The following is a 21995-nucleotide window of genomic DNA, read 5'->3' as shown; positions in this document are numbered from 1 at the left end:
GTAGCAGTGAAACTCCAGAAATTAACTTTCAAGATCAGGACATAGAATATGTATCTAACATAAAATTTCTTGGCGTACAACTGTCTGAAAATTTAAAGTGGTATCTACACATTGAAGCTACAGCAAACAAGGTTAGTGGGTTTTGTTATGCGATAAGAACAGTAAGAAATGTAGTAAATCTAGAAGCAGCAAAAACACTATACTATGGCATCATTCACTCTGTATTACGGTACGGCATAATTTTCTGGGGGAACATGAACAAAAGCATTACATTATTCAGACTACAAAAGAGAGCTGTTAGAATTCTAGCAAATGCTCCAACAGATGCACCATGCAAATCATTATTTCAGGAATTACAGATATTGCCAGTTCCATGCATATACCTATATGAAATCCTAACAAGCATGAAAATTTGTCAAAATACACACACAGCAAATAAGTACTACCACGCCTACAACACCAGGCGAAGGAATGACTTACATATGGAATTACACAATATCACATCCTACCAAAAAGGGGTAACATATAATGGTATACGCTTACAAGTTACATCTAAAAAGATTCCTAAAGGAACATTGTTTTTACACAGTGCAAGAGCCATATTAGCACTGGCAAACTAGGAAGCGATCTCAATTATAACGTGGCTGCATGCTTTTCGCTAATAAATAAGCATGGAGAAGGACATTGCGGAAAATCGAAATGAAATGAATGCCACAGATAAGAAGGGAAAGGAATTGGACAGAAAATTAAATGGGGCAGTGTCAAGGATAGAGAAGACAGAAAAGAAAGTAGAAGAAGTAGAAAGGAAGTTAGGAAAGCTATTCGTCAAAGAAGGAAACATAAAACCTAGGTTTCGAGAAAGTGAAGAGACGAATGTTAAGAAAGGTCTGAGAGAAGAGAGTTCAAGCGATGAATCGACGGCGGAGGAAGAAGAGAAGCATAAGAGATATAGAATACCAGGACGTCAGAAGAAAAGGAATTGGAAAAGTAGCAAAGAGGGAAGTAATAGTGAAAGGCTCTTAGACATAATGGAAAATGAATTCCCGAGAGAGGAGAACTATAGGACCAGGATACCTAGGCCACAAGAATTGCAGCATCTTCCAAAATTCAACGGGAATATATCTGTTAAATGTCCCAGAAAGTTTATAAGGGAACTAACAACAAATTCAGACTGATGAGGATCTCCGAAGGAATGATTTTGAACGTCATACAGACATGTTTTGAACAGTCGGGAGCACGATGGTATGAACTAAATCAGCACAAATTCAGAAATTTTAAGGAGTTCAGCCGAAAATTCGTGAATTACTACTGCAATGAAGACATAAAGGAAAGGCAACAAGAAGCATTAAAAAGAAGATATGTAGATTGGTCAAAAGTCCACAGCCTGGAAGAACATACATTGGAGACTCTTAGAAGCTTCAAAAACCTAAAGGAAAGATGCAGTGAAGAGGATCTGGTTAAACAAGTAGTCACAACATTGCCGATAAGAATACAGAGAGCTATAGCATCGGTTAAGATAAAAACAGTGGAATTATTTGATTGAATATCTAAGAAACAAAGATGTACTAAGAAAAACTCAGAATTCCTGGAACGATAAGGAAGAAAGATTCTATGGAAAGAGGCAACATTCAGAAGAAGAAAGGCGTTCAAAAACAAATTTCAGGAGACAGGAATTTGATGTAAGAAGAATGGACGTTAGAAATCAGAGACCAGGTGCAGAAAGAAGAGACGTAGGAAGGAACAATGGAATATATGAAAGAGGGTCTTTGGAAGAAAGAGGGAGAAATGATGATAGATATCGAGGAAATTGGAGTGTTTCGTATTTTAACGTGTTTATAAATTAGTAATAAACATACATTATCCTGTACTTATGCTATTTATTGTACACTGCGTAATAAACTTACGATGATGTCACTAATGTCGCCAGAATATAATTCTGTTTCATCATATAAAGCCCCATGTTACAGTCAGTCTCTCTCCCACAATCTTACCTAGAGGTGTTGAGATGTTCAACCGGTAATTGGGTGACATGGAGTCAGCACGTCGAACCCTCAGCCGCTACAGGAGATTTCTGAGACCGGGTTACGCTACTCACTCGTAGCTCCCCAATTTCCTCACGATGGTGGGTTGCCACCGGTCTTATACACTTCTTCCATATAAGTGAAACCAACACGAGTCGCTTTGGTTGAAATCGTTTTTGAAAGTCTCAAGAGAATGGCAAGTGTGCCATCACAGGGGATTTTACTTCTAATCGTATTTCGCTGCTTTGTTGTTTTCACTTGTGTTCAGGGAAAGGTTCAATTGATTGATTGATTTGCTTTATTTTACTTCGCTTTTTGTGCCACCTTTGGCTAATTTGCGAGAATGGGAATGACTGATAATAGTGATGACTGGACACTTACAAACTTCATGCCCAGGCCGGGATTCGAACCCGGGACTCCTGTCGTCGTAATGCGATGTGCTAACCACTCCGTTCAGGGGGCGGCTGTTTAGGGAAAGGATCGGTTTGTGCATTAACTATTTGATGTTTAATTAGTACCTGCACTTTAGGTCGGGCAGTGTATTCACTGATGAATCGTTTGTTATCCGCTATATAAACATTATTATACGTAGTGAGCCGAGTATATAATCAATTATGTATCAAAGAATAAAATGAATAATTCTTAACGATTTCTATGGTAGTACCATTAATATTTAGGCATTTTAATTTTCGATTTCAATACAATTATAGAGTAATTTTTTGAAAGTGTCCTCTACTCTACAAGTTACGTATTCTCATTTAATATTAAGCTTAACACAACCATCAGAACATCTGTACAATACTTAGATAGGAGAGAAAATTCTACTTGTAGATCAATTTCAGAATTGAAGTGCTTCGTGGTTTGGTTTGTTTTCAAATTGTTCGCAAGTTCTTGATCCAGCCCTATTATAGTTAGCACTCCATTGTTCCAAGTATAGTTTGAAATTATTGGAAAGAAGTGTCCCCCATTTTTCTATCGCCTAAGATTTATCTTGCGTCTGAACATATTCCACATATTCTTGCCGAGGAGTGTCTTCTGCTGTCCTAGATGCTGCCTCGAAAAATTTTCTCAGTGATTCTAGTTCACTGCACTGCCTTTCCTGTAACTTCAGCCGGCTTCCCCAAAGAAACAGTGTTGGCAGAGCCTGCAACTGAACGACAGGATCCTTGCGGAAGAAACATTTCGGGTCCTCCCATCTGAAATAAATAATCGCAAACTTGTGAAAAGCCATTCACGTAAGGAGCGTTCACATTCAAGCGACGAGCTGCACGTGTCGCTTTTCGTATAAGACTAACCAATCAAATGCAGTTTTATGCGCCTTGTGACGCCACTGCGAATGTGGAACCTTGCTACTAATTGGCTCGTTCTCGAGCGATATATGTCGCTTGCCGCTTCGGAGTAATATCTCCCATACTGATGATTGATTGATTTTTCTTCGCTTTTTCTACCAATTTTGACTAATCGCGAAAATGAGGATGAATGGTGATAAGATGAAATGGATGAAAAGACAATCACAAATCCACAAGCAGAGAGCAAGAGCCCAGATGCCAGAACCTCGCTAGTCTGCAAAATGTAGTCCGACGTGGAAGGGAGTTTGAAATTTCGGTGTCTTACACTCCCCTTGCTTTTATTGTATTCGATTTAGGCAGATAGTATCCACAGAATGGAAATTTTTTTTTTTTGTTACGCTTACATTACTGCTTGCATATATCAAATTAGGTGTGTTATGACGTCAGCGGTCCCGGAATTATGTGCAAGCTCGGATCTAATCTCATCGTAGCCCCGTCCAGTGGCGCAGGAATGTTTTCCATTTGAGGGGGTACAAAATTCGAGTACCACACACACACATGCGCGCATTATATATATATATGTGTGTGTGTGTGTGTGTGTGTGTGTGGGGTGTGTGTGTGTGTGTGTGTGTGTGTGTGTGGTGGAGGGGGGGTGTAAGTATGTGTAGGGGAGCATCGGATATACGATTTTAGAACAGCAAACATGGGTTTCCTGTTTTATAATGCAAAATTCGCATAAAGAGTTTTTTTTTCTATTTAGGCTATATATTTATTGAGAATTTTATGGTTATTTTAAAGATATGTTATATGTTTTTAAAACCTGTTGTAAATGTTTGCTCTCATTTTCGTCTCGGTCTCGACTCAAAATTTTGTCAAAGTTTATTTTAGGTCCAGTAACTGAACTGACTGATAATTGCAATTAGGATAAACAAAATATGTGACTTATCTGTCAATAATCAGGTAGATATCCGCTTTTTATGTCTGAATAACTAGCATAGTTATGTAAATTCGAGGTGAAACTGAGACCGTATGTCAGGACCGTATTTATTTTCAACATAATCTCTACAGATAGGTTTAACTATACTTTTCCAAACATCCTCTGACAAAGTTAAGAAACAAATTAGGGAGATCCAGAAAAACTGAAGACATTAGCTGCTAAATACTAAATAAGACATAAACCGATGGGAGTATTTCAGTCTGTCGTTTCATTCTATTGCTTTTCATTATTCCAACTTGGCTGCGCAGGATCATAGAAATATCTACGAATTATTTATTTGTTAAAATTCCATGGTATTTTCTGTGCTTTATTTGTGAGCAAAGTGATGAAAATATGAACGGAATTTCATACGGAATATGAAAAGCTTTAATTTATGTTTCGGAAGTAGTAAAAATCCACAATAACATCTTTTGTGACAATCGCACAAAGAAAATTTTGACCAAGAGTGACTTGAAAAATGAACTTTTGTTATTAAATAGTTATGAAATATTTATTATTTCTTATGGTTTTATTGAAGTTAGTAAACAAAATTTCATGGTCTTTCTACCATCCTTGATGTCTGTGATGCGTCAGTCTCATTTGATTTGTCCCATTATTGGTAGGTGTAGAAAATCGACAAAACCTAACGATTTCTTAGCATCAGGGAATTGCATTAAAATGCAATAATAGTCACCTATTTCTCCGACATAATTGTGTAGAAGAACGTCGAATGACCATATCCATAAATTGTCAGAATTAGGCAGAGGTATATTTAGTTGTTCAGTTTCGAATGTTGAATTTTTAGACTTGATAAATTTTGCCCATTTCGTACTCTTTTTCTGTTAAAAATTAGCTCAGAACAAGCTTTCTCATTTACTCATTCCGATGTAAAATTTATTTTCTGAAACTTATTATTGAAAAAAAAATATTCAAACTTTACCGTATAGTTTCGATAACATGTAAGTAATATTTTGTAGTGGAATTATATACTCGTAGTTTCTGAAAATTCCATTTGAAAAATTCGAAAGTGAAGTTCAACGCTACTCTTCTGAAGCATATTTATATCTTATCTTACAATCCATTACTTCTTTAGAATTGTGTACCCCCCCTTGACAGAGAAGCTGAAGATTTTAATTTTCTAAAACCAAACTTTATCATAATCAACCTTTTACACTCATTTTCATGCCCTTAGAAAAGTTTTCTCAGAGTACAGATCAAATGAACAAACTGGTACCACAATGTATAGTACAATAGGTTTACAGTGGTTTTAATTCTTTTCGAAAGGAAGATAATGTTTGTAAACAAAATAACTTTTTGTGTCTAGCTACTAAAATGTAATTTCTTTGAAGAGCCACTAAAAAATAGTTTCTTTGAACAACAGTACCTTGCTACTGTCAGATTACATGAGGGGGTTACAATGGGCACAGGTTGGATCAGGGATTTAGGGGGTACTGTACCCCCTTCAAAAATGTAGGACGGTACGCCACTGGCCCCGTCCCCTTTTTATAGAATTTCAGTTATAAGTTATAGATCAAGTTATACCAGATGGTTAGTTCTTTATACAGGGTGTCATTTTAATGGCGCCCACGGACCACAGATTCGTATAGAGGCCATCAAAACAAACAACTTTTCCCAGTAACATTTTTCTCGTTGGTGCGTCGATTCGACGCTACAGCCGTTCAAAAAAGACCGTTTTGCCGCCTGGATGCTGGCAACCCAACACAACATTTGATCGTACCTGTGACGTCATATCCTCCGGCGAAACAGCGCACGGCAGGGTTGCAAGGAACACACAAATGTTGTGAAAAATGACGAACTACCAACCACATTATTAGCTGTAAAACGAAGCGAGAAACGGGTCCAGCAGACCGAACATCATAGCCTACCAGCCAGAAGATCAGCAGTCATCTCAGGGGAAGAGGGAAGTGAACCAACGATACGAGAAATGGTAAAAATCTTATTCAAAATGAAATGTCAATGTCGGATTTTGTCTCAGCCTACATCTAAAATATCAAGAACTATAAATTTTATTGGACTTACAGCTTACACGTGGCTGTTTACGCCCAACTACATGTTAAATATTTGCAAATCTCGTTGCAAGGTTGATATCTACAGGTTTGTGTCCAGATGCCATGCGGTACTTTTGTGCTGATAACGGAAGTATCCGAGGTTCACGTCGTTACATTACAACTAAAACACGTACAACCACAGTAACAATCTAATGATGAATCAGTACCGAATATACTGCCCTGTTCACAGATGCAAACTATTACATGTGTATCCGGTGCATAGATAAACACATAGTCGTCTTAGAGCTTGTAGTTTTACTACTACTTATATCCCTGTATTTTCAATCATTTTTACCACTTGGCTCATAATGCTCTGAATATACATTATATTATCTGTTGCTTACGTTTGGAATTTTGAGTTCTTTCATTTCTATTTTGTCATCTGTTCAGTGTGTCACAGACAATTAGTATCAGAAGGACGAAGTGGATAGACTAAATTGTAGATGCCAACTTGGTAACTAGATTTGCAAATATTTGACATGTAAGCTGAGACAAAATTCGATATGACCACTTCCACTTGAATTTTATTTTCTTTCTACCATTTTTCGTATCGTTTGTTTACTTCCTGTTAGGTTACAGAACGTGTTTTCTCGTTTTGTGTTACGGTACATAATGTGGCTGATTGTAGCTATGTCATTTTTCACAGAGTATGTGTGTTCCTGGCAACCCTGGAACGCATCGCTTCACGACGGGATATGACGCCACAAATGCAATCAAATGTTGTGTGTGGTTGCCAGCATTCAGGCGGCAAAACGGGCTTTTTGAACGACTGTAGCGCCGAAATGACGCACCAACGAGAAAAATGTTACTGAGAAAAGTTGTTTGTTTTGATGTCCTCTATACGTTTCCGTGGTCCGTGGGCGCCATTAAAATGACACCCTGTATAACTCCCTTTAAATATCTCATTCTTTGGCTGGAAAATTTAACAAATACTCACTTTGTTGCATTTTCAAAACTATATCTCCTCCCCCCACACATATAATATATATACACACACACACAGTGGCGCGGCGTCGTACTTTATAAACATTTTCTCGAGCAGGCCTCATCTCCAGGAAGGTATCAACTCGGGGCAAGTCCCGGCACCTACCGACCTGCTGTTCCCTGTTGTGCGTCGCCTATCTGAAATCTCCCAGATTACAGACCCAAGCGACACACGAAACATGGCGCTTGAGAAGGAGCCAATCAGCGAAGCGACAACTTATTACACCGTACCGGCATTACAGGCCGAACAAGCCTGCGTTCGACTGGTAAAATAGCTTGTGTCGTTTCGGTTCGAAATGCTGCATTGATTACAAGCATAACCAAATTATATTTTGTCCCGCTTCGTTCTGAAACTATCATGTAGCATGTGACAGCACAAACTTTCACGGCATATGAAGTCGTTAAGAAAAGAAAAATAATCGTATTTACGTCTCTTCTGTTTGACTCCTTGTTTCGATGCTACGAACCCTCAACAACTGAATTTTATCCTGAATATATGTAACCACGCACACTAAGCAAAATTACCTGTAAACAACAGGCAGCGAGTCGCTTACGATATCCAAAGTTTCGAACGTGACCGAGAGTCTCGGACTCGGTCTCGTCTCGGTCTGTATCGATCTCGTTCTAATCTCGACAAGTCTCGAAAGGTTTTGTCTCGCTCTCGTCTCGCTTTTTACAAGGCCGTCTCGGGCTCTGTCCGAAAGGTACGAAGTACGTACTTGAAGCATTGCTTTGGCGGAAGTGACGTCACCTAGTACAGTTCGAAAGCGCCAAGAACAGGAGTACGCAAGTGCACAGCTCGCAGTACAGATGGAAGCTGACTCGGTCACGTGATTTCCACAGTCGTTGTTCGTTTGTTTAAAATCGCGGAGATAGAAAGCCAGCAACACAGGTTAAATATACGTTATGGGTCTGCAAGTTGTTGGTTAAAGTGCTTCTAATGTGTGGAATGTATGTGTATGAACATTTGAAAATGCAACGTGATTTCTATGGTGAAAAACAAGTGTTTAAAACGTGGGGAAAACAACGAGTACTCAGTTTTATCTACTGATCGTATTTGACGCTGCAGTCGAAGTGCAATTCGAAAGACTTTCACTTCCAGTCCACGACTTCAAGACCGCACTCCAAGACCATACTTGGAGGATGCTCGCTTCAAGTACGGTCTTCCACCTTTGGGACACGGCCTCGGCACCATCTGCAGCTGGTTGTAACCAAAACTTGTTTTTGTCACGCAACTTACGTGGCTTTATTTCCAACTTGCACATACACAAGACGGGAGTCCTTTGGAGCCAAGTGTGCAGCCTCTTCAATCGCTGTTTCAGCTATAATGAAAACAAAAGCGCATCAGGATATCTGTATTCTATACAAAAGGCTTAGACAGTTACTGTGGCGCAGGGATCATCTTCACGCGCTGAGAAGCCAGAGGTCCCAGCTTCAAACAACCCTGCTCAATGCACATAGATGTAGTATGATTGTGTTCGTCCTATTATCCGTTTAATCTGTTCATCATTTATCTTCATCTCCATCATTAACTCAAGAAGTAAAATAATAGAAATACTGAGTCACAGTGAGCCTTTTTAAAATGTAATTATTAGTTTTGGTTAGTTTAAAAAACAACCAGGTTGGTTATAATTTCTTGACTCTTCAAAAATGGTTACCGGAATTTCCCCCACTGTTTTTTTTTTCAAATACCACACTATAATTAACTGCAAGCTAGTTTCCTAGATAAACCATGGTTTGTAGTGGCGTGTCCAAGGAAGGGTTGATGGGGGTAACCCCCTTTTGGCCGAATATTCTTAGAGAAAGAACGTCAAAGGTAGGAAAACATAGCAAACTGAGGACTGACTACTGAAAATAGTAGTGAAACCTCAATTTTATGTTTTTCAGGGACCAAGCTGAAAAATCTTAAAATGCAGGAAAATGCAAAATCGAGGAAAATTTTATATTTTGCTATGTTGGGACCATCAAAAATTAGTATAAAGCAGGAAAATGCAAAATTGGGTTTTCCCTTCGAAAATCCTGGGTACGCCAGTGTGTAGAAGTGTTAATTTCAACGTAATCACACTGTCACGAACAGGTGTTGTAGGTCATGTCAGGGTGCGAAATCCTGGGGGGACGGACGGAGGGGATATCCCCCTCACCAACAATCTTGGCATCAAAAATCCCCCACCAACATTTCCGGGAGGGGAGAGTTTTTGTTATAACACACCCAAGATAACCAATTACTTTTAATTTTAAATATACTTTACTAAGATTAATATCGAAAACACACACACATTACTGTAGTTGTAAGTATTGAATGCTTTCTCTCTCTTAGAGATAAAGTAACAAATTAATTTCCTTTATGTAATCAATAATAATAATAATAATAATAATATATTTTTAATTGAGTAATTTCTTTTTACTTTTAATAACATTACAAATATGGATATAGTATAATTTACACATAAGTTTGTGGGGGTGTTTGAAGATTTTAGGTACATTTGGCACAAAGTTGTGCTAAAATTAAAAAAAATTGAGAAAAATAACACCAGAAAGTAAAAATGATAGTAATAATAATACGTTTTGGAATAAATAACACCGAAAAGTCGAGGTCCCTAACTATAAATTATCCTGAAAATTTCTTAAGACTATTTCCATTGGCGGATGGTGGGCTGAGACGGGGCCTCCGAGATACTAATATACAGGCCTCACACCAGCTTCCGTGACGTCACAGGATTAGTCAAGTATAGTCCATATATAACATTTAACAAAGTGCATTAAAAGAGTATAATATTTATTTTTCTGACTGAATCGTCCTTTCTTATTCGTTCAGAACGTTGCTTTCACCTGAAGAACATTTCAAATGTTATACGGATTAGAAAATATGTAAATAATATTGATAAAAGCAAAATCTGTTCTGCGTAATGTACTTTTTTTAAAAAAAATTACCAAGGGAAAAAAGGCGATATAGATAAAATTTTATCCTAAATTTGGAACTTGCTATAAATTCGTAAAGAATTATCATCGTTAGTGTATAATTGCTATTGAATTGGTGTGGAATAAACACTTACGATTCAAGTTATGCATGCAAGATAATTTTGTAAAAGTTTACATACCGAAGATTGAGAAAAGAGCTTGTAAGATTGGAATTTCGTATTAAATAAACTTTCCAACTTTGAAAACTCAATCGCCATGTGTAATTTGAATGAATTTTGGCCGCACAAGTTTGAATGGTTTGGTTGTAGGTTACATATAATATTTTAAATCATTTTTCGTATTAAAAGCTATACATCAAGCAAAGAGAAAAAATGTACACATACTAATGCAACAAACGTAACTAGCCTAACCTATTCGAAATACATGGATGCTAAGAACAGACACTAACCTTAAATGATCTAACAGTAATTCAAGCCTATGAAAATGGATTTACGATCACACGAAAAATGATAATATTAATGGAAGCAACTTACTTCAATTAAGAAGACCAAGCAAAAAGCAGAACACAATAAAAACCTCATGTTCTATCAGGAGATTATTGTTAGAAGAATTTTGTATTCTAAAATCCTTATACATAATTATATCCTTTTTCGGTCGACAAGCTAGATATGGTAAAAATCAAGAGACAGGTTGTTTTTCAGGATACGGCATAAGTTCTCGTGTGTTTCATTCATCCCTAACAATGTATTGAAATCGTACTATGCAAAATTCGCTGACATATAAGCTGATAATTATATTTTCCCCTTGTACTTGAGACATTTAGAGCATAAATTTAAATAAAGCAAATAAAAACCCTATAGCGCTACAGCCCAATATTGGGCCAAGGCTTACCTACCGACTGCTGGCCTCCCTCCCACGCGGGCCACCAAGGGGGCGTGGAGATCTGCAGCCAGACTAGGGGGCCGGGTGGTCGGCCCGACCGACCCCCAGCCGTTGTAGGACTTCGCGACCGGATTACGCTCACTCACTCGGAGCTCCCCAATTTCCTCACGATGGTGGGTTGCCACCGGCCCTATACACAGGCCGAAAATTCCGGAGACTGAACCCGGGATCGAACTCATGCCGTCCCGCAGCCGCCTCCCAAAGCATGATGCCTTAGACCGTCCGGCCACGGAGGAGGACAAATAAAGCAAATAGGTTACATGAAATAACATGTAACATGACTGTGCAAGTATACGAAACGAATCGTTATGCCTTATATACTAGTAGATGTTCACTTTAGCAACTTGTCTACAGATTTTCGTTCTACATTTCCAATTCCCTTAAATGCTGGTGACACAAGTACACATTTTTATATAGTTCGCTAACTACATCGCAATAATAATAAAAATTTCTTCCTGCCTTTGACAGAAATAATCGACAAAGGGAAAATATAACATCCATTACTGAGTACAAAGGTACAAAATTATCCACTGTATTTGCGAAATATGTTATTTAAATTAAACAAAGTCCTTTCACGTGATGTATACCATCATGATCATAATTCTTGTAAACCGGAACATAGCTTGAAGAAGTAAGTGAATATTAATAAGATGTTTAAGACGTGACTTTGAACTTTGAACAACACCATTTCCAGTGATCAGAACGCTACATTTTAAAAGTAGCTTCGGTACAGCTACAGCTACTCTTCCAAAATGTAGCTTCGCTACAGCTACAGCTACATTTACCAAAAAGTAGCTCGCTACGCTACTCCTGTTCGCTACTCGCTACTTCGCTACTTTTTGCGCTACTTCTGCATAAAAAAATGAAAACCGTATGGGTATTAAAAAATCCCCTACTACTGGTAGGTAGATTCTGTTATTTATTATCATGATTCCAGTCATTCCATAATTTTGATAGCAGTGTTACTTCAGTTACTTATTTTTACTATAGTATGTGAGAATACCAAACCTATGCAAGTGGCATATCAATTCAAATTTGATATATGAATATTGCAATTAGGACTTATCCAAATTAATTATTACAACTATACACACACAAAATTTGGTAGGATTACGTATTTATGTTCACATAAACATATTTTTCTTGAGAATAAATATTTCATTTTTTCTAGACTGATATGAAGTCATCATTTTGAATGAAAAGTACCTGGAGCCCTTTGACTACCAAAGGGCCCCAGGTTCGATACCCAGCGGAGGCACATAGTGGTTAGGATCCAGTCTCGATCAGCTTATCTATGCATAAAATGGACTCAAAACAAAAACTAGGAAAGACGCCAAGTTGGGAGGATGAGATCCTCCTGCTCCTCCATTTCTCGCACTGCTCATCATTCATCATTCTTCCTCGTTCTCACAATTAGCCGAAAGTGGCAGAAAGCGACTATAGATAAGAGAATAATTAAATAAACCATTCATCCTCATTGTCTTGATTGAGAGAAGTGGAAGAATAGATGAGGAGGTAAACAGAAGAGGACAAATGGGCGGTGGACTACATCAAAGCGTTTGAAGATTAATATGGAACAGGGATGTACCTATGAAATGCAAGAAGGTAATATATAACACATACTATATGCCAATAATTATGTATGGAGCAGAGACTTGGACAATGACATAGATAGACAAAGAAAATATGCAGGCAGTGGAGATTAAATTTTTAAGGAGTCTTTTGAGGAAGACTAGAAGAGATAGAATAAGAAATGAGGAGATCCGACAGACAGTGGGTGTAGTGAAGCTTCAGGACAGAATAGATCAGGCATAGATGAGATGGTTCGGACACATGAAGAGGATGGATGCAGAAAGACTACCAGAGCTTACAATGCACATGGAGTGGGAATAAGGCCAAGGGGGAGACCAAGATGTCGGTGAAAAGAGCAGATAGTGGAGAGTGTTAGGAGAAGAGGACAAGATTGGATCACCTTGAAAAGAGAGGAGTGGTGAAACACCAGGAAAACATGGAGAGGCTTGACTTCTATGCCGACCCAGCCAGAGGCAGGAAACAGCGAAGGATGATGATGATGATGATGTCATGATTATCAAAAGTTACAGAAAAGTGACTTAAAACTAGGAGAAATACATAAATTTGAAAACTATGTATATTAACTAAAGAAAATTGTCATTTCTGCAGGAAAGTCAATAACTCGTACATACTTTTTGCAATATGAAAAAAATATTGAGGAAACTGTCGTGTAAACCTGAGTGTTCTAAACGTATTGTAATTTTAAAATTTGTGAACAATTACTATCCCAAAATAATTGTAATTCCAGAAACTCTATCATTCATGTAACAATAATTTCTTGCTGGTGAGATCCTATATACTGACGATGATCAATGCTGTTAACGTACTGAGCCCTTGTCAGTGCAGTGGAAAATCCATCGCTCGTTTTTGCACTGCAAGTTGTGTCTTGCACAGCAATTAATGACATTTTGGTGTGTCTTACACCATGAATATCCACAGGATTTGTTCCGCGGGTGAAGCAAACGAGGCACTTTTTTCCAGTGGTGCAGCAATCGAGGCATGTTTCTCCCCAAAATAGCGATGCAGCTAAAGAAACGTAGCTGTTAGCCAGAATATATTCATATACACGTATGTCAGTTAGTTATCTGGATATATGAATTATTCAGATACTAATTAAATAAATTAAGTAGACATCTATAATCTACAATCTAGATAATCTGTATCTCTAATAGACTGTCTTTATGAACCTCCTGCAAAATTAAGGGTTATTGTCGATTTTTCTGACACTGTTGCCACATTCAAAATTCACCTCAAAATGCTGAGAAAAAATGTAGCTGTAGCGAAATTTTCGCTACAACTACAGGAATTTTGTAGCTTCGCTACCGCTACAACTACAATTTTCAAAATGTAGCGTCGCTACAGCTACAGCTACAAATTTTGTAGCTAGCTACAGTAGTGACGCTACAAGTAGCTCGCTACTTCTGACCACTGACCATTTCAGACAACGTATGAGCAATAATACGGACATGTGAATATCTATCAACATATTTTCGTGTTAAATAAAGGAAGGAGCGAATTGACAATATAGAGAAAGTCTCCAATTTTGTTAATTTTCGGTATACTAACTAATTTTGGCCTCCTAACCATGAATCTGTTGGAAAAAACCGGGTCACGTCTGAAAATTTGAAAAAAAGCCGATTGAATTTTTTTATATATATATATAGGTGTATATGCGTAGTTTTTCGAACGAAAATGTAATCTCCTGTCATTGTTTCCAACCACGCAGTTGATTTACAAGAAAATGATTTATGTTAAATTGTAGTACGAACCCTATTTTTTCGATGAATTTAGGGGTGAAATGAGTGCTAATGGAACCTTAACTAACAGGCCTAACCTAACCTCGTGTGAATGGTTCGTGGGGCTACCCGTGGATGGTTTTTTGGGGCTAACGTCAATGGTTTGTGGGGCTACCCGTGGATGGTTTTTGGAGCTAACGAACAATGTTTCATCAAAATGTACAATTTTCAGACGTAACCCCCGGTTTTTTACAACAGATTCGTGATTAGGAGGCCAAAATTAGTTAGTATACCGAAAAGTAACAAAATTGGAGACTTTATCTATATTGTCAATTCTTCCCCTCGTCAATTCTTCCCCTCGTCAATTCTTACCCTCAATTACTTAGGTTACCCTCAACGATATATTGTTCATCACTGTTATGAGTGCTAATGGAACCTAACCTAACAGGACTAACCTAACCTCATGTGAATGGTTCGTGGGGCTACCCGTGGATGGTTTTTGGGGCTAATGTCAATGGTTTGTGGGGCTACCCGTGGATGGTTTTTGGGGCTAACGAACAATGTTTCATCAAAATGTACAATTTCCAGACGTGACCCCCGGTTTTTTACAACAGATTCGTGATTAGGAGGCCAAAATTAGTTAGTATACCGAAAATTAACAAAATTGGAGACTTTCTCTAGATTGTCAATTCTTAAATAAAGGAATATAATGTTTCAGCATCCGTGTAATTAACATTACTATACAGAAGTTCTTAAATGTCGTACTTCGCACTGGTTGAACACACTTTTTTTTAATAACACGTAATTAAACGTTGTATTACATATAAACGCATAAATTTATTTGTAACTGATCAGGACATAACTAGAGGCCAGCATAGTCTGCCTTTTACCTACCCACTGCCCACTTGCACGCGATAACAGGTTTACCTGCTCGCCTGCCCACGGCAACGAGTCGACTTGCGTCTTTACCCGGGTTCTTGGTCTTCAAGGCGCTCTGCGCTTACAAGGTACCTGGGCATTCAACAAGACCCGGGCGCCTGCAAAACCTGCTGGAAGGAAACAGCCCTCCGGCAGGGTGTCGCTCCAGGTGTTTCATCACCACGTGGACGGCTGCAGCCAGTGTTGCCTACTTACGTAGCTACTAAATCCTACGAAGTCCTAGGAGGAGCTTCTTCTCCAAGGAGAATTTATATACTTAGCGATTTCAGTTCAGCGTAAGCAGTTTTTATCTTATTGCCAGGAAATGCACGCAATATTACAGTTTCATTTATCTATATGAATGATCGAGCAAACAAAAATCTCCTCACTGAAAACTAATTGTTTTTCATTGCATGGTGCCTTAACCAGGCACGCAGTGGCGCAACCAGAGGGGGCAGGGTGCATTGCTCACAACCTTGGACGGAAATTGTCTAGCGGAGGGGTCAGGGTGGGGGTCAAACATTAAAGTACAAGTCTCATCAAGTTCAATGCCGTAGCAAAGGGGTAGCGGGAGTCGGCCCTGAGCGCCGAACGATCTAAGTGAGAAAAGTTTTAAAACAGAGAATGCTATGGCGGCCCGTGATATTATTTGCTATTAATGTTGGTTTGTTACAAGTTGGATGAATTAATTATGTAATACGTCGCTCCATGTGAAAAGAAAATATTGTAGATGGAAATTTTACATGCCATATGTATGTACATTCGGAATGCATTTATCATGCACTTTCTTTCTTTCAAAAACAGTTTGTGTGCTTGTTTTCCATTATTAGCTAATGTGAAATTGACGTGTTGAAAAAAAATATTTCTAATCCTCTGTTTCAACACAAATGCGTGAGAACCGACTTCTACCCCCTTTTTGCGTGATTTATGAGGATAATAATGCCTTTCATGCTACTTTATTACTATTATTGTGATTGTTGTTGTTGTTACGTTGGTTGTTGTTGTTGGTACTTGCCCCCCCCCCCAAACGAGGGTAACAGCAATGCCCCTGGCTGGCTACGGCCCTGGTGTTCGCAGTAGAACAGTGTGTTGTTTGACTCGCGACCTCAGCGTCGAACGTGACATGTTTCAGTCCTGCCCTATATCACTATATATACGTATATTGGTTATTTACGACATATACTTATGGATCCTGTGCCACGGAAAACCTATTTCAATGTGTGTGTGTGGGGGGGGGGGTAGCAACATTCGTAAATCTCATTTCATTGGTGATGTGGCTTACGAAGCTTTGAGTTCCCTTTTTTAAGTAGTGAAAATCTATTGCAGTTGGCAACACTGCAGAACGGTGTGGGCCCGGTTCAGTTTCTACTCGAAGCAACTACGTCATGCAGATGGAGGGGTCTGCAGTTGATGGAAAGAACGAACTGAGACCTACTAGGTATCGTAAGACTGCGGGTACCCGGCGGGTCTACAATGCCTGCCAGGAACGATCTGGGCAGGTGGGCATACAAGCTGCTCAAGCGAGGATGTTGCGCAGGTTGCATGGCATTTCAGGAGCGATGTCTCGCGAACGGGTCTGCTCCAGGTCTTGTGCAGGCCTCTGGACATAACTATGTTTAATTTGCGATAATAATTATTATTATTACTCTGAAATATATACATTTACAGGAACTCTTTTTCGAACAACTCGCTCATTAAAATACATGTATTTCCCCAAAACACACGACTAATCCTTTGAAGTCATCAGTCCTTCTAACATCACAGGTTGCGGCCCGTATACGGAGTATACACGAAGCAGAGGCGAAGATATAGTACAAGCAATGCAAGCACTGCTTGCATAATTCGAATATCATTTAGTGTACTTAATGTTCTAACCGTATTTAGTTTCCATCGCACTCGATTTCCCGAAAAAATGCGGCCGCAAACTCCCCCAGCAGCTCTGTAGCAAGCACCAGCCTCAATGCTTGCAGCCGTTCTGCGGGAAAATAAGGCCTCCGAAGGAGTCACATGGCGAAGCGTGAAATTGTGGTGGAACCCGTCCACAAAGCTTCTACAAAAAGCTGTGCTTTCCGAGCTTGCGTGATTCCCGAAAATAGCCGAGTTCAACCGAAAGCAGAAGGATTCATCTATGGGTACGTTGCCAGCAAACACTAGTAACGAATATTTGTCTTCATGAACACGTAAACAAGATCGCAAATATAATAATAATTGTTAGTCATAAAATAACTAAAAGAAGTTATTATCACTGTTCTAAATTCCATATATATCATATTATATTACAAATTATTTTAGATTTCGCGAAATGTAAAACGCGTAAAAAAAGTTGACATTGGGAGTTGGGGCAGTGGAATTTCTGCACCACCGTGAAGAGTTTTCTCAGGGAGGGAGGGAAGATTGGACGGACCTTGGTCCTGCACCCTGCTTCCTGGTCGGTCCAGCTCAAATTACGCCAGAAGTGTTCACCGCTACCAGTGTTTGCAACTGCCAAATTATTTACGCAGTAATTCAAGTGATCTCTTTTACAAATTTTACAATCAATAAATTGACTGCTTTTGAATAAAACTTTGGGTGAAAATAAAGCTATCTGAGAAAGAACTATATACTGATATTTGTACATGGCATAGAAGTAAATCGTATACATTCTGCATATTATGAGCACAAGAATATGTTTTAATGATTGATTGATTGATTTGTTGTTTTAAGTCCACTTTATGCACAGTAAGGCTAATCGGGACTGGACCTACAGTTTAAAATGGGATCTGAAACACTTGTGCCTCCACCGGGTATTGAACCCGGAACCCCTTGATTACAAGGCGACGACACTACCACTGCGCCATCGGGGAGGCCCGAATATGTTTTAAGTTCTATTATTATGACGCAAGTGGTGTTCCCAGGGTCTTTTTACGGTCCCCATTTTGTCATCTTTTCCTTCCTTTGACATTTTTTCTTAGATATACTGGGCCAAAAGGGGGTTATGTCTACCATCCATCCCCCCCTTCGCGCCGGGCACGCCATTGAATGACACTTTATTACTTAAATATTAATGTACATACTCGTTCTGCTGAAATGATTCTGATTCCTCCGTGTAATTTTTATCTCCAAACTGATATATCTTTCCTTTGTGACGGATAAAATTAAGGAAATAGGTTGGTATCACTTTCTGTTGTTTCAGAGAATTTCAAAGTGTTTTGTGTGGATGCTTGCATTTGCAGTTGTGGAAAGCGCGTGGGATAGTGTGAGTGTTTGTTGCTTCGTGTTTTGTGCTGTGAATTTATCGGAATGAACGCGTATTTAGGAACGGTTGATGTGAAGTGCGGGTGTATTATTGAGTAATTGAAAATTGCTTCGTTTAGCTCGAGAGAGATAAGTGTTAAAATGAAAATCGTGGAAGGGGGTCGACCAACACCAAAAGTTTGAAATTTATTGTGGTGAGTACATCGTCTATGCATGTGTTTCTTTGCTTTGAAATGAATTTTTTATTGTTTGTGTTTAACTTTTTATTTAGTGTTTAAGTTACTCCAATGCGGTTTTAAGGGTGCCCAAAAATACTAAATTACATCATGCAGCGTAAAATAAACAAATGATTCCCATTTTTTTTTTATCTAAATCGGTTTGGTCACCGTTTGACCATATTAAATAATAATGAACAAATAAAGGTACTAATAAGTAAGTAAGAAATTCCGTCTCCCTTTAGTCGTATGCGGAAAGTTCGCATATGCAAAACGTTTAATATCATATGAATAACGTTACCTGGATTTTTTTTAAAAAGTAAATGTGACGTTTGCGGATCATATGGTTTATTTTTAGTACAGTCACTTTATTACGATATTTTGACAAATCCAGCGACTGGGTAAATGAGGCTATAAACCTTGAATATTTCCCCTCGGCATGTCGTTGTACTACATGTTTTGTTGTACTGAAACATTGCTTGCCTCCTTCGTAAGACTACGCTTCGCTACTGACACGAAGTACACGAATCTCGGAGGCTCTGGCTGAGACAATTTCACAGCTAGAACTCGCCCAGTCAACGGCCCCGGGTTCAAGCGGCAAAATTTATACATATACCACCACTGAAATAAGCAAGGCTAAGTGGCAATTTCATTTGGGATTTTTCTTCTTCGGTATGGTATCGGGCGAGAACAATGTTTTCAGTTATAATAATAACCCGTGGCTCTACAGCCCTGTAAGGGCCTTGGCCTATCTCCCGACTGCCAGTCTCTCTCCCACAATCCTACCTAGAGGTGTGGAGATATGTTTTTAGTTACGCCATGAATATTTGAAGACTAAAAGTGGTAAACGATGTAAGTGCCAAAAAAATTGAAACACCGTTTTTCACGTTAAACTGTGAAATGTGCCATGCTTTATAATGTGGTAAACGTGAAAAGTGGCTGGTAGCCCTCTAAGTAGTTCAAAAGGGCGTGTAAAGAGGTCGCGAGTGTCAACGTCCCTCCCTGCAGGCTGATTTGGTGAACGATGGAAGTGCCAAGCGAGGTTACTGAAATTCTCTAACAATAAATTGAAAAAAATGTTATTTAAGGTACCAAAAGAGATTTCACGTTGAGGGTGAGTGAAAATCGTAAACGTTGTAAGTGCCACACATGTAGAAAAACAGTTTTTTGCGGTTTCCCAACACTTTTGCTTTTGGGAAACGTTTACCACTTTTAGTCCTCATTTATTTGTTACATAAAATTATCAGGAATAAATTAAATATGAAAACGTATTCTACAACATTAGCTGGTCACATAGAAAAAGAGATAATAATGCACACGGACTTACCTTTCTCACATTCAGAATTCCAAGATTTGCCTTTAGGGCCTCTTGATGCTGTAAACAGAAGAAAAATCGGCTCTTCTGCCTTTTCCAAGTCCCTAAGCAAATTGAGGAAAGCATCATAGCCTAATGCAGTATATATTTTCACCATAACTGTTTCTTTCCTTTCTCCAGTATACTCAATTTCTCTTTGGCGTTGATAGAAGTGTTTAATATTCACGGAATTGGTTCTTAATCAAATGCTTTAATAACAGCGTAAATACCATCGATAAACTACTAGAGGTAAATATACGTTGCGATGACAAATTTTGTAACATTTACACTGTTTTTGTAGCGATAAACAGTCGTTTATTGGACGAAACCGAATATTTTCTTACATTTATCGCTGGACAGTCAGCAAATTAGGTTTCAAAAGTTACTTCCAAAATACAGTAAGGCTTGACAGTTGTGCAAGTCATGTCTGAAAAGTTGATTTTATGCCTTATCTGGGGTCTCGTCTCACTTCTCTGATCTTGGGATTCTATAACGGTTAACGGAAGAAAGCAGGCTGGAAAGCTATTGTATTAGGAACGAAAAACCGATTTTCCATGTGTTGGGTGCTAAACTCCACAATGTTAGGATGTTGGGGCATTCATTGGAACACAAGACGGAAGATGAAAACATGCAGTAGCGAAGCGTAGTCTTACGAAGGAGGCAAGCAATGTTTCAGAACAACAAAACATGTAGTACGTACAATGCCAATAGAGGGATTAAAGGTTTATAGCCTCATTGGCCCGGTCGCTGGATTTGTCAAAATATCATCATAAAGTGACTGTTCTAAAAATAAACCATATGATCGGCAAACGTCACATTCACTTTCGAAATTCCAGATCGTTATTCGTATGGTAGTAAACGTCTTACATATGCGAACTTTCCGCATACGACTAAAGGAGTATGTAATTTCTTATTTATTTATTAGTACCTTTATTTGTTCATTATTTTTTAATGTGGGCAAACGGTGACCAAACGGATTTAGGTAAAATAAAGGGGGGGGGACTCAATTATTTAATTTACGCTGCGTGTTTGTAATTTAGGATTTGTGGGCACCTTAAAAATCGCATTCGGAGCCAAACATTAAAATAGAAAGTTAAGCACAAACTTTAAAAAAATAATTTCAAACCAAAGAAACACGTGCATAGACGATGTACTCCTTTGCATATCTGCGAAACTTCCCGCTATCGAACAATTCAACAAATCTTATTGCCTCAAGGTTCTCAAAACGTGAAGACACTCCCACGCTCTTTCCACAACTTTCCAGCATCCACGCAAGATCACTTTGAAAATCCCTGAAACGACCGAAAATGATACCAACCTATTTCCTTAATTTTATCCCTCATGGGAAGGAAAGATATATCAGTTTGGAGATAGAAATTAAGCGGTGGAATCAGAATCATTACAGCAGAAAGAGTATATACATAATATTTAAGTAATAAAGTGTCATACAGATGTGTGCCCGGGGCCGGGGGAGGGTAGGTGGGAGACATAACCCCCTTTTTGGCCCAGTATTCCTAAGAAAAGGAAAGTCAAAGGCAGGGAAAGATGACAAAATGAGGAATTACTAAAAAAAAAAAAAAAAAACCTGGAGCACCACTTGTGTCATAATAATAAAACTTAAAACATGTTCTTGTGTTCATAATGTGTACAATGTATACGATTTAATTGTGCTGTGTAAATATCAGTAGAGAGTTCTTTTTTAGATAGCCTTATTTTCACCCCAAGTTTTATTCAAAAGCCATCAATTTATTGAATGTGGTTGTAAA

General features: G+C 38.6%; 1 protein-coding gene across 1 annotated transcript; it reads right to left on the bottom strand.

Moving 5' to 3' along the window:
- Positions 1-2687: 2687 nt before the first annotated feature.
- Positions 2688-20609, bottom strand: LOC145992710 (thioredoxin domain-containing protein 17-like). Its single transcript, XM_083129095.1, has 3 exons — positions 20203-20609; positions 8580-8661; positions 2688-3217 (listed from the first exon to the last, which is right to left on the bottom strand). The coding sequence occupies exons 1-3, from the start codon at positions 20345-20347 to the stop codon at positions 3001-3003; spliced, it is 444 nt and encodes a 147-aa protein (XP_082985221.1). The 5' UTR covers positions 20348-20609; the 3' UTR covers positions 2688-3000.
- Positions 20610-21995: the final 1386 nt, after the last annotated feature.

The sequence above is a fragment of the Lepisma saccharinum genome, chromosome 9, assembly GCF_977018435.1.
Source record: "Lepisma saccharinum chromosome 9, izLepSacc3.1, whole genome shotgun sequence".
NCBI lineage: Eukaryota > Metazoa > Arthropoda > Insecta > Zygentoma > Lepismatidae > Lepisma > Lepisma saccharinum.
The sequence above is the reverse complement of the archived record's forward strand: the minus strand, read 5'-3'. Positions and strand labels throughout refer to the sequence as shown.

Excerpts from the sequence above, each read along its gene's own strand:
- LOC145992710 (XM_083129095.1), bottom strand. The coding sequence starts at position 20,347 with ATGGTGAAAATATATACTGCATTAGGCTATGATGCTTTCCTCAATTTG. Across the intron at positions 8,662-20,202 it reads GAATTCTGAATGTGAGAAAG|CTGAAACAGCGATTGAAGAG; the intron begins GTAAGTCCGTGT and ends TTTTCATTATAG. Across the intron at positions 3,218-8,579 it reads CAAGTTGGAAATAAAGCCAC|ATGGGAGGACCCGAAATGTT; the intron begins GTAAGTTGCGTG and ends TATTTATTTCAG.